This window comes from Carassius carassius, chromosome 32 (genome assembly GCF_963082965.1).
Source record: "Carassius carassius chromosome 32, fCarCar2.1, whole genome shotgun sequence".
NCBI classification, from domain to species: domain Eukaryota; kingdom Metazoa; phylum Chordata; class Actinopteri; order Cypriniformes; family Cyprinidae; genus Carassius; species Carassius carassius.
Genome location: NC_081786.1, coordinates 9,153,777 through 9,170,855, shown reverse-complemented (window position 1 = coordinate 9,170,855; position 17,079 = coordinate 9,153,777). Strand labels below are relative to the sequence as shown.

At 36.5% G+C, this 17,079-nt stretch overlaps 2 protein-coding genes across 2 annotated transcripts in view; both read right to left on the bottom strand.

The window, feature by feature from the left end:
* Positions 1-1,468: 1,468 nt before the first annotated feature.
* Positions 1,469-8,885, bottom strand: LOC132113190 (gremlin-2-like). The gene is made up of 2 exons (XM_059521009.1): positions 8,335-8,885; positions 1,469-2,089 (listed from the first exon to the last, which is right to left on the bottom strand). The coding sequence occupies exon 2, from the start codon at positions 2,086-2,088 to the stop codon at positions 1,504-1,506; it is 585 nt and encodes a 194-aa protein (XP_059376992.1). The 5' UTR covers position 2,089; positions 8,335-8,885; the 3' UTR covers positions 1,469-1,503.
* A 1,921-nt stretch (positions 8,886-10,806) lies between these two features.
* Positions 10,807-17,079, bottom strand: part of LOC132112592 (regulator of G-protein signaling 7-like) — a 50,807-nt gene continuing 44,534 nt past the window's right edge. The window contains exons 11-18 of the mRNA XM_059520132.1: positions 16,650-16,748; positions 15,300-15,361; positions 14,318-14,428; positions 14,102-14,227; positions 13,788-13,974; positions 13,593-13,682; positions 12,538-12,577; positions 10,807-11,464 (exon numbers count right to left, since the gene is read on the bottom strand). Of these exons, the coding sequence (XP_059376115.1) occupies positions 12,557-12,577; positions 13,593-13,682; positions 13,788-13,974; positions 14,102-14,227; positions 14,318-14,428; positions 15,300-15,361; positions 16,650-16,748 (696 nt within the window). The 3' untranslated portion in view covers positions 10,807-11,464; positions 12,538-12,556. The remainder of the gene's footprint in view (positions 11,465-12,537; positions 12,578-13,592; positions 13,683-13,787; positions 13,975-14,101; positions 14,228-14,317; positions 14,429-15,299; positions 15,362-16,649; positions 16,749-17,079) is intronic.

Here is a 17,079-nt window from a genome sequence, read left to right as displayed (position 1 = left end):
GTTTTGCTATTTTGTTAAATATTGTCATTAATGCAAACGTGCCTGTTAGACTTTAAGGTAAAGATTTAAGTTTAAACCATTATTAATCTCAGTTTATGTTGTGCACATGACTCATCATAACAATGGGAAGGCTCAAACTCTCTACAGGCTTGATCAAAGTCAGCCCAGAATGGATGAACTGAAACCAGTGGCATTATTTCCATCAGATGCAGCAAAGCTAATGGCAGCGTCAAGTCAAAATATAGTTTATCCCCAACTGACAGCCTGTTCTTAGTCAAAACTCTAAATGTCCTGTCGATAAGGTCTACAGTCACCAAGCATCCTTTCATGTCTTCTCCTGTCCTTCATTAGCACTGATATAAACAACGGCTGGGTAGGTAAGAGAAGATGGTGAAGATAGATGGTGGTCAGACCGCTTTGACTGTTCTCAAGTATCAAGAATAACAGAGTGCAACAGTGCCCTCCCAATATTTCAGCAGCTTTGATTCCGAAAGTATTTCTCCCATTCATTTTTTATTGGATGGATTTTTAAAACATTTTTGTCAAATAGTTAAACCAATAACTAAGAAGTGAATCACAACATTACAAAATGAAAAAAAAAATGTTAATTGAAAAAGGGAAAATCTACAAGCACTTAATTTTAATGAGAAAAAGAATTACAACGCAATGACATAATAAAAATTAAATCTATGTATAAATATAAAACTATCGATTTAAAGATGTTGATTATATATAGAAATTATATATTTAGTTTTTTGTAAAATATGCATCTATCTATATATACATTTTTAAGTAGCTTAAGAGTGTATGGAGACTGGCTATTACACAATTCACAGTGGGCAGCTCTTTTCTGATTGTTTTTTGCAGAAAAATGAGTAATGTAGTTTTTCTTCAGGAATTCATACATTTAACAATTATTTACAAAAATGAGTTGAGCTAATACAGGTTTAAGGTTTCAACAGAGGCATATACCATCTATTTGCAACATCAGGTCTGTCTCTAAAGTTTTGTTAGTTATCAATTAAAATGAGTTAAATCAATTTCCCAATGGAGAAAAAGCATTGGATTTTTACTTCCGGAACCCTGACTGTTGCACTCTATAGAGGATTAGCATTGCTGAGGTAAAGCAGGAGATCACTGGAATACAGACGCTCCATGTTTTGTTTAAGAAAAGCTTTCAAGAGGTCAAAGGTCAAACAATGTTAATTTAAAACACAAGAATGTTATTTACTGTTTAAGTCTTGTATGTATTTTGTAATTGCACTCTCAGCTTTTTTATATTTCACCCCCCCCAAAAAAAAGAAGAAGAAAAATGCAGCTTTGTGTTCCATTGCTGCTCGGCAGCTTTTAAGCATTCCCCGGTAGCATACTGTGGTACAGTCCAGACATAATGAAGGTGGCCAGTCTTCTGATTAGCTGTTGTCTTTGGCAGGTTTCACACATTGATTGTTGGGTGGCCCCAGTTGTTAGGATTTTTAGGCATTGTTTCATTTGTGTGCCTTCTCAGTATGCGGCATTGACGTTAACAGACACACATTTGCACTGCTTGATTCGCTGCACTTTCCGTTGCCGGTATGGTGGCTGGAGCCCAGGACAGTGAAGCCGTACGGTGACCGTAGTTATTCGGCTGGGCCGACAGAAAGCACAGGACTGGAATGAAGTGTTGTGGTCTGGCATGGATGCTGTTTTTCGACTTCGATGTGAAGTTTGAGGCATCAAGTGGCGGGGGATGTAGAAGGAGTTACACTGGCCGTAGCAGAACCTGTTGATGACGGTTCGGCTCAGGCACCCCTCCAGGCTCACTGTTTGACGTAACGGTTGGGTTTTGCACCAGTCACTCTTCAGGTACTTCCTCTCGGTGACCACTAGGGCCTCGCGACTCGATGACAGCATGTCGTGTTTGCCCTTCTGTCGTCGTGCTGATGTGTGCTGGGGCAGTGACGCTAGTGTGTGGGATGGTGATGACAAATCGTTGCCTTTTAGCTTGTAAGGGGAGGGGATGGAACCCTGGGGACGTGGCTTCTTGGTCTCTGTCGATACAAAAAGGGTCCATGCCAAAATGGCAGGTATTGCCAGCTTCCAGAACATTCTGAGAAAAGATTCAAAATAGAGAGAAACTTTAGTGCTTCTGTTAGGGATTCAAATGTATACATTGTCAAAGGAATAGTCTGTCCAGTTTGTGTCCAGATTGTAAACTCTTGAGTTTTATTCACCTAATCAGCATTAACTCAGACAAAAGAAAATCAGACAAGAATGGTTAATTTGCAATAATGGTTAATAATTTTGATTCGCTTACCACATGAAAAAAATAGCAATTAGCATTTTTACTACTGTTCAAAAAGAAAGAAAGAAAGAAAGAAAGAAAGAAGACTGTTAGGCAATTTGCATAGCCCTTAATTTGATTCACTCACCACATGAAACAAACAAAAAAACGAACCAAAAAAAAAACAGAACCAGAAAAAAAGAAGAAAAGAAAATAAAAGATCGTTAAGCTGTGTAGTAATCCCCCCTACAAAACGCCATCATAGTAAACAATCCACCCCCCCAAAAAAATCCAAATACTTTTCCAAAACCAGCATAACAAAATATAACACAGAAACACACATCTATTTTTTTAGGCCTATTTTGTTCTAAACATGCATTTAGTAACATTTAACTGACCAAAATTAATTACTAAATAAGAACCCGGTGCTAAGCTTCCTGGGAAATGGAATTCCCCTGCCCAGATTTAACGACATCTCACACCAAACAGAACCGACTATTAAGATTCATTCTTCTTTTAATGAAGTTTCTTAAGGTTGTGATTAAATATTACGGAATCAGCCATGAAGGCGCTTTTTACGGAGCACATTCTTAAATAAAATTTAACTGTAAAAACACGGTTCTCAGACTTTTGCTCATTACTTGTAAAAACACATGTAGCCTACTCGTAACGTAATTAAATTCCCCCTTACAAAATGTCATGGTATCAAATATTGCAAGTTCCAAGGTACCGAAAATGATTATTATGAGGTGTTAACATGGTACATACAGTATCCACAGTTTATCATGACATATCTGTACAACCATGGTGATAACTTGGTACTCTGTGGCAGTCGTAGATGAATAGATGGACAACTGCAGTTTTACAGCACTTTGTCTATTCTTAAAAAGCAGCGGTTCTTATGTAATGCTGATAAAGTTGAACCCTGTCTTTGGTCTGAACTCTCAATCTTGTTTATCATGGCGCCCTCTGTCAGTTTTGCTTTAGATAACCCTCTGATAACCTCTGAGTCTGACATTTGTGATACTCTACAACCACAGGCATTGTCTGTTTCATTCATGTTCACTCTCCTCTCATTGCCAACAGCCTCTTTCATCTTCTCTGCTAGGTAGATTGGGAATAAGGCACAGTTGTATTTCATCTATTTAAAAGACAAAGTCTTTAGATTGTTTTTATGTCCCAGAGGCTTTCTTAAAGTATTTTTTTATGTTTTTCAGGACGGACCAACCAGAAGAGCTCACAGAAAGCCTGGAGCTAAACAACACCAGAAAGTTACATAAAGAACTATTACATTCTTTCACATGATAAAAAAAGAAATGTTGAGCAATATTCAAGAAAATGTTAAACTTTATCTAAAATACCATACATGCACAGACATAACACAATCTTGATCTGTCAGGTTAAGGTTTAAACATTTATTTATTTTTCTTAAAGAGGTGCCTTTTCATTTGTTTTTCTATGGAAATTGTTAATCCAAAAAATAAGATTTTTATTAAATTACTAATCCTCACATCATTTCAAATTTTTTGTATGACATTCTGGAATGAAGCATTCAAGCTTGAAAAATGATTCAAAGCAACACATTCAAAATCTTCTGAAGCCATAATATGGCTTTATGAGAGAAACAGATTGTACTTTAAGGCGTTTTTCTCTGAAAATATCTGTATATTCATAAGAGTTCAAAAGCTATGATTCACAAACAAACTGTTCTTGAGTCAAATCTGTTTATTGATGATTCTTCAGTTCAATCTTCTGACTCAGTAATTGCAGCTTACTGGAGTAAATTCAGTATCAGTCCACATAAAGTACATAAAAGCTATGACTTAAGAAGACATCAAATACAGTACTTTTATGACATATATGGTGCTTTTGTTCCTTTTTGAAGCTTGAAAGCTCCAGCCCCGATTCTTTGAAACTGAATGTGAAAGAGCAACTAGAACAGCAGTTTTCAGAATTAATTTTTCGAAACACAAGGATCAGTAAAAAACGAAACAAAAAAAACACTGTTATATTTTGGGTTAACTGTCCCTTTAAGCTGTATAAATCTGGGTTACGGGGGAGAATTGGCTACAGTTAACTGTGACTCACACGGAGGCAGAAGGGAATGGATTAATCATCCGTATCTCCCTCCGTCAGTTTCGCCGGCAGCCATTAATGCTGTTTACTTTTACACAAGTCCCAGAATGCTCATGCAAATAAACAGGGCCGCCCATCAAAAGGGAACACTACAGAAGCCATGAGGTTACGAGGAAGTGGCCTTTATGTGTCTGCAGAGGCAGGGTTAAGTAATGAGGGCTTTGCTTATGCCAGTGGTGAGATATGCAGGGGACATGTAAACAGTGGGGAGAGCACCATGTGAACATTATTAGATCAGGATGTGGAAAGTTTAGCAGTTTTAGGTTTCTCTCCTTCAGATGACCACAGGCTGAATAGAAGGCTCAGTTTATTGGTAGCTCATATTATGTGTGAAGAGACAGGGAATGCCAGGATGTGACAGTGACTCAGTGGACTGTGACATACATACACAAACACACCACCTAGCTCTTGTCTATAACTGAAACACATTTCAGATTGAGAGAGTGAATCACACACACAGACATACACAGACAGAGGAGCTATAAATCTCCCTTGAGAAAAATTGTGGTTTGGAGATAAAGACAGTGTCTAGTTGGAACATTTGCAAAAAAAAACAAAAAAAAAAAACACAAAACCTTCTATCTCTTTCCCATCTGTCTGTGTATGTGAGAAAGTCAAGGACAGATCATCCACACTGTACCTTTTACCTTTCACTGCAGGTTTTTGTACTAGTATTTTTACATATTATTGTAATTGAAATGTGTGATATAGCAAAACCCTTTGATAGCACAGCGGGTTTTTTTTACTACAGTAATGTTATGGGGTTTCCCAGTATACACTGCATCATTAATAAAGGATTATAATTATATTAAATAAATATGCAGTTCATTTTCTTTACCTAGAATTATGTGGCAACACTTTACAAACAGTTAATTCAATAATCAACATGAAATAACTTTAGCATTATAACAATTTAAGTTGTATTATGTATTAAGTGCGTATTATGAATGAATGAACACAAATTGTGTGGGCGTGCATGTGCGTGTGTGTGTGTGTGTGTGTGTCTATTCATCCATTCATTCTCTGAATCTAATGTGGGGTCATGGGAGAGCAGGATTGTGGAGAATGTGCAAACTCCAAACAGAAATGCTCAGATGGAAATTAAACCTGGGATTTTCTGAGACTCTCCCTGAGGAGACAGTCCTACCAACAAGGTACAATGCCACAAAATGGTCTAGTGTCTGGCTGGATGGCTACTGTCTGGCTGAGTTTAGTTCTATTCCTAATTAGAATTTGAACCAGCTAATAAAGGTCTTCAAACTCACTAGAAATGTCTGGGCAAGTGTGCTGCAGCTGGTTTGGAGCTAAACTCTACAGGACACTGGCCCTATAGGAACAGGATAGCGCACCCCTGGCCCAGTCCATACTTTTACACTTTGCACAATCCTGGCAAAAAAGTATTTAACGTGGCACTGGTACTAATGGAATAAAATTTCAATAATGCATATGACATAAACAAAAGAATAAACAATAAATAAATAACATGATAAGATAAATGAATCCCTTTTCTAATTTCCTGATTGTTTTTTGTTTGTCTCACCCTAAAACAGCAATTTCACATTGACAATTTATTGCAGAGCTTGTTCCCATAGAACACAGCTGCTAAAAACAGTTTGAGCCGAATGACTGATGTAAGAGAATCAGCGTAAAACAACCAAACCACAAGTACCAGCATCTCTCATTGAGCAGAAGCCAGCATGCACAGCCAGTGATACCAGCATTTGACCAACCACTGTCAAAACCCACAGCGAGCCTTCCCTCACACTTCCACAACATCTCCAACCCAAAACAACAGTCACACGAAACCACATGTCAAACCCTGAATCTCTCTCTATCTCACACCCATGCACATATTAAAACACACAAACATCATTGCACACATAAACACTAACTGGCGCCACAAAATTATGAATTTGACAGGAGTTATCATCACAGCAATTATGTACCTCCCTCTGCCACAAGACAATGTCTTTACAGAATACTTATGCAACATACAGACACATTTACTGACTGCATTCAAACTAATTTCCTCAAGCACGTTCCCTTTTGCTATTGGTTGGTCAAATGGAACAATGTTTTGATTGCATCGTGTTGTCTCTTTGTGTTAAGCTGGGTTTATAAAAAAGTATTTTAATTAAACACAAATTACTTCAACATTACAGTTCTGAAACATGGAAGGCTCTAACATGATTTTTTTTTTTTTCATTCAAATACAGATGCCGAGCCATTATCACACAAAAACTCACAATCGCAGAAGGTGTCATTTCTGATTTCAGAAACATTTTAATGCTTTTTAAACATGTCAAGACTACATCTGCCCTGAAGCCGAGTCTAAACCTATTAATTCTCCGATTTTTTTGTTCCTTAGACATTGTGTAATTTGAACATACTGTACAAATGTCTGTAATTTTAAGTGTATTTTTAATGTAAAGATAACAACTTTAGTGATCAGTGGGCACGTATCTCTATATAGAAAATATTGGAAAGATTATGATAATGAGAGGTTCCGCCCACCAGTTGCCAGGTGCATTCCTGAGTAAACACCTAGAAATGGCAGCACGAATTAAACTCCACCACATGACAGGCTGTCAAAAATATTATTTCCACTTCCAGTTGTTTTTAAAACATCTATATATAGTCACTCCAAAAAGAATGAAGGAAAATCCAACAGTTGTCTGTTTTCCTTTGTTATTCCACATCACAACAAACAGGATGTTTTACTGAGAACATGGAGTGCTGAGCACAAGAACATGAATGTTACCCTTACATTGTACAGGAGACTAAAGACAAGTGGCCAGCAACAAAAAGCCAAAGCACATTTAGGATAAGTAAGATTGTACAGGGAGGTTTGCAAACTCCAGATGAATCTAGATTAGATTTCAGCTAAGGATACAGTAAGAAGTGTTTCCACAGCGTGATTTGTCACCATGTGGTCTGTCTATGGGTATCTGTATCAGAGAGAGTAGATGGAATATCTGTGGTTTGAGACGGTTGGGTCAGACTCTTGTTACAATACATAGCTGAGGTTTGAAGTGTGGTTGAACAGTTCAACTATATCAGTGACTGAATTCTCTGATGGCTGTCGTCACATAATGCTTTGAGTCTGACTTCAGCTCAAACACAATCAAGTCTATCACTCTCAAGTATTTCACATCTACTCTTGTTAATGTAGGATAATTACACTTACAACAAATTAATCCTAACCTAGTCTTATTATAACAGCATAAACCTTCCATAACATTAACCCTAACCAAACCCTACCCTAATCATAATTGTACCTATACTCTCGCCCTAAATCATAGGCACACACATTACCATTAGTACTCGTTAAAAGGAGTGGTGGGGAATTAGAATGTCACTGGGAAACTCAAAGGCTGTCAGGCTCAAATCTGCTCAGTTTAATGCGCTCTGAGGGGCAGTCACCACTTTGAACTGAGTTGCGGCTGATCAGTTTCCATGCACTTCTTTATAATGCCAATCATGCATTTCAGCCACAAACTGACACGCACAAGCAGGACTGAAGCCAATACTGTCACAGAACCTCACACATTCTCTCATGCACATGTCCCCATCATCAAACATTTACTGTCAGATTCACTCTCTCCAACCCTGCTCTCAATAGCAGTTCCCTACGATAAACATTATTGGTTTAATTATATCATAGTTAGATCATAAAGAACTACTTACAAAGCACTATAGAAATTGTTCTAAAAAGCACCAGGGTTCTTTGGCTTGTTACAGCAACAGAACCTTCTCAAGTGCCAATTAGACCCTACTTTTTTTAAGCTTCTATGAAGAATTAAAGAACCACTCCAGCAAAAAAGTTTCTAAACACTCTCTTCACTGGCATACAGTATATGGGACCCAGGAGTGTTTATACTAGATTCTTAATAGAAATAATGAATTAATCAAATAATCTTCCTTTTAGAGAGTACCTGTAGATCTGGAGTTCTGAGTCACGCTTTATAGCTGTGATTCCTTGAGAGGTCACTCAGAGGTCAAAGGTCAAACAGCAGGTCAGAGATCGGCCAAACCTCAGAGCTCCAGATGTAGAGAAGCAGCGTGGATATCCATCAGAAGTACGAAATCTCTATCAAAGCTCTCCTGAAGATTGTGCCGTGTTCGTCTCCTCCAGTCTTTCCTGTTTGAGTCCAGCTCCGCTGAGGCCAAACTGAAGCAGTCACGCTTTATGGCTCATAGTTCCCCAGTTTCACTCATTTATGTGGCATCCAGCTCGCATTCTGTTTCACTGAGTATTTCCCGGTGAGTCTTTGAATCATCTTCTCTCTGATTTACTGTCACATCCCAGTGGATCTCCAAAGAGAAGTGTTTGAGTGTGAAGAGAGCAGAAGGAAAATCATCAGTTGCACACAAGTTACAGAGAGATTCATCTACACCTCTCTTTCTCTCCCTCCCTCTCTTTTGGTCTAGCACTCTCTGATACCTCCCCCAGAAGCCCACTGTTAATCAACCAGTCCTGAAAACATATTGTCTCTCTTTCTCTCTCTCCTCAGTTTCTCTGCCTCTCTCGCTCCCTGAACTGCAGCACTCAAGATTGCATCCCTGGTTTAACCCCGTCCCTCTTGACTGCTGCAGTTAACATACTCAGTTTTCAGTGAAACATCTTGGTAAATATAGAAAATACTTCAATAAACCCATGGGTTTGATCCAGATGATCATTTTCAGCATACTTATATTGGTTTGATCAAAAAATGTGTGGACTTGGTTTCTGGAACATTTTGGAAATTTTCACTGTGGCTTTATTGAGGTCCCGCCTGAAGGTTTTTCTCGAGTGTCTTTCCAAAAACAAAATGGTTTTATAAACAAGTTTGACAGCACATCAAGGCAAGACAAAGCAGATGTGTTATGTGGCCTAAAAAAGACAAAAGCTTTCAGATGCAAAATCATTAATCTTCCACTCGACAGTTTATCATTTTAAGTTGAAATTTCTGTGCCATAAATCTTAATCTGGCTTGGGATTTTACACAGTACTGACTGTTCTCCTTTTGTTTTCTTTACTTATTCTGTCTATCGTTCTCCATTCTGTTGTTTGTGTGGTTTTGAACTCATCTCCATTTGACCACAATAAGAATAGCATCCCTCTCTTGTTAATGGTTTCTCTCTCAAACGCACACACACAAACATAACTGAATAACTAGTGAAGACACCCAAAATATTTTACATACTGGACGAACACACATATACACAAATATTCTGGTTGAAATTAATGTTACGTCCTGTGATGTAATGTGTACTGTTCATAGGACGTAACATTAAAGTAACTGAAATACTCAGATTTCATGTTAAATTCCTCACTGTATTGATAGCAGCAAACTAGACTGTTCTATTCAGAGCTCACTGTTAGTGTTGGATGGATTAGTCCGGACTCAGGACCTCAAGATTTAACGCTCTTCTCATCAAACTGACCAAATAATCAAACACAAACAGTCACTCAAAGCCTCTTAAAGAAAAAGACCTGGCGGATGGAGTCATTGCCCTCTAGTGGTTAAAAACGCTATGGTTAGTATTTGGGCAGTCGACAACATGAAAGCATTTTTCCATTATTAATATGTGTGTATTAAGTGTATTAATTCTTTCATTCATTCATTTGAGTTAACACCTGGGGGAAAAAAAAAGGGAAAAAGGGAAAAAATTCGAAATAATTACGTGAAAGTGACTCCCATACTCAGAAATTGTGATCTGCATTTAACCCAGTGCACACACACAGTAGTGAACACACACACACACACACACACCCAGAGCAGTGGGCAGCCATGGTATGTCATGGTATTGCTGACCCGAGACTCAAAACCACAACCATAGGGTTAGGAGTCAAACTCTCTAACCACTAGGCCACAACTTCACCAAATGTGGCATATGAAGTCAAAGCTGCTAGTATAAAAATGTAAAGTAAAATAAATAAAATAAATAAATAAAAACCTTGTTATTTAAAATTGTTTTAATATGAAGATCAAAGTAGCTAAAATTAAAAACAAATGATCAGAATTACCATAAGCTAAAAAAGAATCTAGGGACAGCAATTCATTGTCTTTTTAAACAATTATTATTTTAATATTTATTTTAATAACTATTTTTTTATATAATAAAATAATAATAATCTATTATGAATGATTACTTAAAAAGATTTAATAAAATATATATATAATCATATATTTTTTTTAACTTCAAATCAAGTCCTGCTCACTGACCCCCGTGTATGTAAATATAATGAATAATAAAATCGCCAACAAGCATCACCTAAATTCAAAAAGAGACTGGAAAGTGACAGAACAAATGGGATGAGTACACAACTCACACCTGGTGTTCCTCTGCTCTACCACTGCGTGACAGCTCTGACTAGTCATAAACTGTAGAACAGGTTGTAAAGTGAAAGAGAAATCAGTGCATGGCTTTCAGATAAAGGACTGACTTTAATACATCTTCAAGTAAAAGTGTTTACACATGGTATAAAAAAATAAACGGAGGGAGCCAACAAAGAACCAACGAGACAGATTGCAAGACAAGTCGCTTTCAGATATATCCCATGCGACTTCACATGTGCGAAAAGCAAACGTGTGCTAAATCCTTTATAGTGCAATAAAATCAATGCAAAAAGAGATGAAAGGTGAGTAGGAAGAGATCATCTCTGTGTCTAAAGCTTCTTGATTTTACACAATGCGCCTACGTTGTTATATTTAACTGTGGTTATGACTTTACATTTTCTGGTTTTGACATCATTTGATTGGTCTACAGTTGGAGACAGTCCTGACAGACAGAAGAAGATTTCCTCTTTTGAAAGACATTGCTGCATTTCCCAAATATTAGAAGTCCATGTCTAACTGTCTTAAAGGCTGAAACTAGCAAGTAGCAAGTAGAAACTGATGTAAAAATTCAGTTTCTTGGACATGCATGTGATTCGGTCTGTTGTCCAGGCCAGGGTATTTGGGATCTGGACCAATCAGACGATAGAGATGAAGATGACAGCGTCCTCATCCTTGGTGAATTATTTGAGGCTCAGCAAGATTGGACGACAGCAGGCAGCCTCTTTGATATCAGAGATTTTCCCTGCAATACAAGAGAAATAAGAAACAAAGAGAAAGACTAATTATTTTAAATGGAAATGGGAAGTAACAATAATAGACAAAACATCAGAAAATGACTCCTTTCAGTGATTTCGGTCATTTACATAAATCTGTATCCTTACAGGAGGGTTATTTTAACCCTGACACCTCATGACAGCACACACAAAACAAACAACTTGAATTTCAGCGGGGTTGCATTACACGGAAAGTTCACCCAAAAATGAAAAATGTTAACATTTATGCACTGTCATGTTATTATGAAAATATAATAAATTAAATATTATATTTTGGTCTGTTTCATGCAGTATTTGTATCCATATCTGTTCCATATTTTAAAAGTTTGGAGTTGATAGTATGTAATATTATGTAATGTGGAGTTTTTTTTTAAGTCTTGTATGCTCTCCAAGCCTGGATTTATTTGATCAGAAATACAGTAAAAACAGTAACATTGTAAAATATGATTACATTTAAAAAAAACATTTACTTAAAATAAAATTTACTATTTTGATACATCACCAGCCAAAATTTTTGTCAAACAGTAATAAGATTTTTTTATGTTTTTAAATGTCTCTTTTGTTCACCAAGCTTTTATTTGATGTGTACAGCAATTCAGTAATTCAGTAAAATTCTAAAATATTTTTTAGTATTTAAAATAACTGTTATTTATTCTTGTGATTTCAAAAGAAAGCTTTTTTATTATTAGCACGGTTGAAAACAGTTGTGCTGCTTAATATTTTTGTGGAAACCTTGGTATGAAGAAAAAAAACTGGTAGAGTACAGTATTAAACAGACCTGGAATATCTTAGTCATACGGATGACTTATGATGCTTTGTGTTATTTTTGAAGCTCAATCTCCTCATTCACTTTAATTTTATGGAAAACAACAGCTTGGACATTCTGCCAAACATCTTCATTTGTGTTGTATGGAAGAAAAAAAAATCTCTATTGTCATTTTTGGGTGATCTATTCCTTCAGCAGAAACATAACATGTATCCTCGATTATTCAAACAAACATGAACAGGAGCTACACATACAGGTAAGGAAAAGCAGGGTTACCTGAAAGCAATGCCTTCCTTCAAAACAAGTTCTTACTTTTCTGTGGACAAGATAGAGAAAAGTGAACAGGTACACATTTTGGCAGCTGTTGCAGCAATAGACCAAAATGCAAAGTCATGCAGAGAATGACAAACCACAAGTAAACACAAGTTGTGCCTGTTGGAACTGTCATGACAACATGATTTAACAAGACATTAAAAAGGTTTGGGGATGGGACAAAGCACCAGACAAGCTTCATCTGACCAGAGCTGCTGTCTGATTGGTCAGGTAAGCCATCATTGAGGGGGCGGGGCCACTACCACTTACCACATTACGAGTGAACTTTTCAAATGAGGTTCTGCGATCCTGTATGCTTCCCAACTTTAGTCAACGAGATGAAGAGTCAAAAAAGGGACTACAGCATGCTGCAGGTTTTTAAGTTTAATTAATATGCCCATCTATTTGTGTCAATTTGAATGAATCAGATTTATCAGAATAAATCACTTTCTTGAACTGCTGAATCACCGATTCATTTTAAAACAAGAGATTTTGGTTTCTAACAAATATAATATTACCCCAAATAATGCAACATTATAATACTTCCATTTTACTGCTGTTAACAAAATAACATTATAATCATAACAACTAACCCACATCATCCTATCCTAATCAAAAAATAAACTTTTTGTTATTCTAGAAAGTGTGTTCTTGCACATTTTTTTTAAGTTGAGCTATTTTCAATTAGGGCCCTAAGAAAACGGCTCTAATAACATGTTCAATACAATACAAATAAAACAAACAAACAATACACTGACTTCTAAGTTCAATGATTTACAAAAATAATATGCCAGATTTGGGGCTTTTCTCATCAAATACTTTTATATATGATTAATGATATTAAAATAGAAATGTTACTTTAAATTGTAATAATATTTCACAATATTACTGTATTTAAAGGGGGAAAAAAACTGAACTTTGTGAGACTCCTTTAAAAAATATTTAATTTTTTTTAATTCTTTTAATTTATTCGAGTTGAGTCCTCAGTCAAATATGTCAAATTGCTTCAAATGTCTTACCTTTTTCTTAGCCTGCAGAAGCTCCTGGTAGGCACTGGATCTAATAAAACGGCTGTAAGAGTCACTCTTCATCAGCTTATAGATGTGTTCCTGGGACACACACATTTACAGTTCATTTGCATGTTTATAAACTAAATTGCATGGCTTGGTTTCATTAAAAAACAATAATACGTGTAGCTGCTCTAAGCTCCTCACCTGTGCATCCTCAAAAGCATATCGTCCGGGGTCTTTGATGTTCTGTGTGGTTTTGTCGTAGCTCTTCGAGTCAACGTTGATGGCACTGGGGGCTCCAGGAGCCAAAAACTCCTCCCAGATTTCCTGCACCCGTGTTGGCACCTCACGGATTGGCCTTTTCTTTAACTCCTGCACTGCCAGCCAGAATCTGAGATTTGGATAACAACAGAGAATGAATTAAGAATGAAAAAGTAGTTAGTTGCTCAGTGGATCTGGCGGTTTTGTAGTACTCTTCACCCGCCAGCAGGGGTCATAAAGGGGAAGTGTCGGTGTACCTGAGGTTTTCAGAGCTAAATTCCGACTCCAGGAACTTTAGGAACTGCTCTCTCCCCACGGGATCTTTCAAAACCTCATCGATTCCAAAACCCCATCGTCTAACTCTAGTCTGACCTGGTTCCTTACTGTTCATACATACACAACATATTAGACATTACAGTACACATTTCTTTGTGATACAATGATAATATTCACTGTGTGTGTCTGAAACAGACCTGGCCTCCATCTCCCAGAGCGTTGTGTCATCTGATATCCAGGGGTTGGATGGATCAGGAGTACACAGGAAGGGGTCATAGTCTGAATACTGTTCAGTATAACTCAGCAAACTACAAGGAAATCACAAAAACAAAAGTAAGGGATAAAAAGAGGAAAGAAGAAAAAAGGATGATATTTATTAGTAAAATAGCACTATAGAATTTATTCATACTAAACATGTGACTCAATTTCTATTAAAATGTAACCAATAAATAAAATAAAATTAGGTTTACTTTTTGTTGTGCCACTAAAAAACAACTTGTTTGTAAAAATTATATATATCTATAATTTTTTTTTTTTTTTTTATAAGTGTTTATCCCCTGCATGCAATAATATATTGCTTCTGAATTTTTATTATACATTTTATAAAACAATACAAAACTATTATACTGTATGCAAATGTGTTATGCTTATAAGTTACTTTATACATAATGCAACAACATTGTTTACCATACATAAAATCCTAGCATGGGGAAGGACAGTTTTAGTTAATTTAGGTTTTTATATTTTATTATTAAATATTAGTACACAAAATGATTAGGTGACAGGTTACATTACATATATACATATATAAGATATTACAGCATACATTTAAGAAAACATTACGTGATCTAATTATATCTAGTAAACATAGCACACATTGCTTTTAAGTAGTTACCTCCAACACTGTTGCACATTTTATATTTTGATCTGCAAGTCATTGTTGCAAGTCGGTTTCAATATACATTGCACTAAAATCTTCAAGATGTTGTGGCATTCTAATAGAGCCATTGATCTCACAGAGGGAGTAAATTTGAGGACGAGAAACAGAAACATGTTTGTCAGCACGAGTAATATCTACACAGACCATTAAAGAGGTCGATAAGAAAATGTTTAAGCACTGTAGAATAATGAAGACCTGTGAATCGATCACAGCACAAACTCTCTCTCTCTCTGACTTACCTCTCTGCAACTTTGGACATCTTCAATCGATGTCGGTCTAACTGTGCTTGCCCAAACTTGATCTGGAAAGACAATATTAGTAATAGTCAAGGTGAGTGTATGTGGGAATGTGTGTGTGTGAAAACAGATGGCAAATGTATGAACTAAACTTGGTAGTTTTCAAAGCAGCTGCCAAAAAATAGCCAGCAATAGTTAGCTGGTCATCCAAGCTGGACAAACTGGTTAGTCTGGTCAGCTCTGTAGGGTTTCAGAAATTTTGACCACTTTTTTTTTACAGAAAACTAGATATTGTGGCCATGAATTACAATTTTTTTCCCACAAACAATTAAAAAGAATACAGTAGTTCACCCAAAAACAATTTTTTGCTGAAAATCTATTCACTCTCAAGCCATCCAAGATGTAGTTGATGTTTTGTCTTCATCACAACAGATTTAGAGAAATTTAGCGTTACATCACTTGCTCACCAATGGATTGCAGTGAATGGGTACTATTAGAAGGAGAGTTCAAACTGATTAAAAACATCACCATATTCCACATAACTCAAGGCCATCAATTAATGTTTTCAAACTGAGTGTTTGAAATAAATGAATCATTATTGTTTTAATAGTCCAACCAATGTTGTCACTGACAACCACCAACGATCCACCAACATATTTACTTATAACTGCTTGTAAAATGGCTTGCATATTTCTCTCCTAATTCAGAGGGAACTTTTTCACTGGAGAAAGTGAAATTATGGACTTGAGGCAAGTAACAATTTAAAGTTAAAATTTTATTACAAATATGCAGCCATGTGAACTATTGTAATGTTTCAGTATTAGTTGTTTGGATTCTCATTCTGACGGCACCCATTCACTCTAGAGGATCTATTGTTGAGCAAGTGATGTATTGCTTAATTTCTTCAGATCTCTTCTGATAAAGAAACAAACCCATCTACATCTTGGATGGCCTAAGTGTGTTATTTTCAACAAGTGTTTTATGTCATGGTCAAGAATTCATTCTTTCACTTCAGTTAAATTAAAGACACACTGAACTAATATGTTCCATCGTTTTAGTTAAATTATGGATATGTTTTACTATTCTGTTTCCTAAGTTTAATGTAGCTTAATCATTGTCACAATTCAACTAAAACAAGGGAATGAATTAGAACAAAGTGGTCATGATTTTACAATATAACAAATGAAGTTGTGGGAATGAATTCTTAGTTTATGGCTATGGTATATTTTCCCCCATCTTGTCTGAGGCTCTGTACTTTTCGACCTCTCAACTGGCCACATAAACACCAACTCCCAATAAACCAACTGTACCTGTATATGTGACAAATACTCTGCCCATACAATCAGGTCTTACCTGATCCCGAAGCTCTTCTTCGGTTGGTTGCTTGGCCTCAGGGGCGGGTGTGTGGGTGGGGCTATGGCTGCGAATGTCATTCTGAAGGCCGTACACAGACTGTGAAAATCATCAGAATCATTTATAACCATATTTACATCGATTTAAAACAGGCTCAGATATCTGAGAGGAGATTTCTGTGTGATTGCATCAGTGATTGGGGATTTCACAGCGGCAGCTGCATGATTGCTGAAGTGACCCATTTTTGGATTGGTAGGATTTTGTGATTGATCGATTGTTTTAAGACTGATTCAGTATTCTGACTGGCTCAGTGGTTGATTGATTCATCAAATGCAAACGCTCAATGTTATAATGAGTGGAATAACTACTGCAGTGATTAATCACATGGTTTAGGATATTAAAACCTTGAATAATTTGATTAAATGCTGGA

Coding starts and splice junctions, on each gene's coding strand:
- LOC132113190 (XM_059521009.1), bottom strand. CDS start 2,088: ATGTTCTGGAAGCTGGCAATACCTGCCATTTTGGCATGGACCCTTTTT.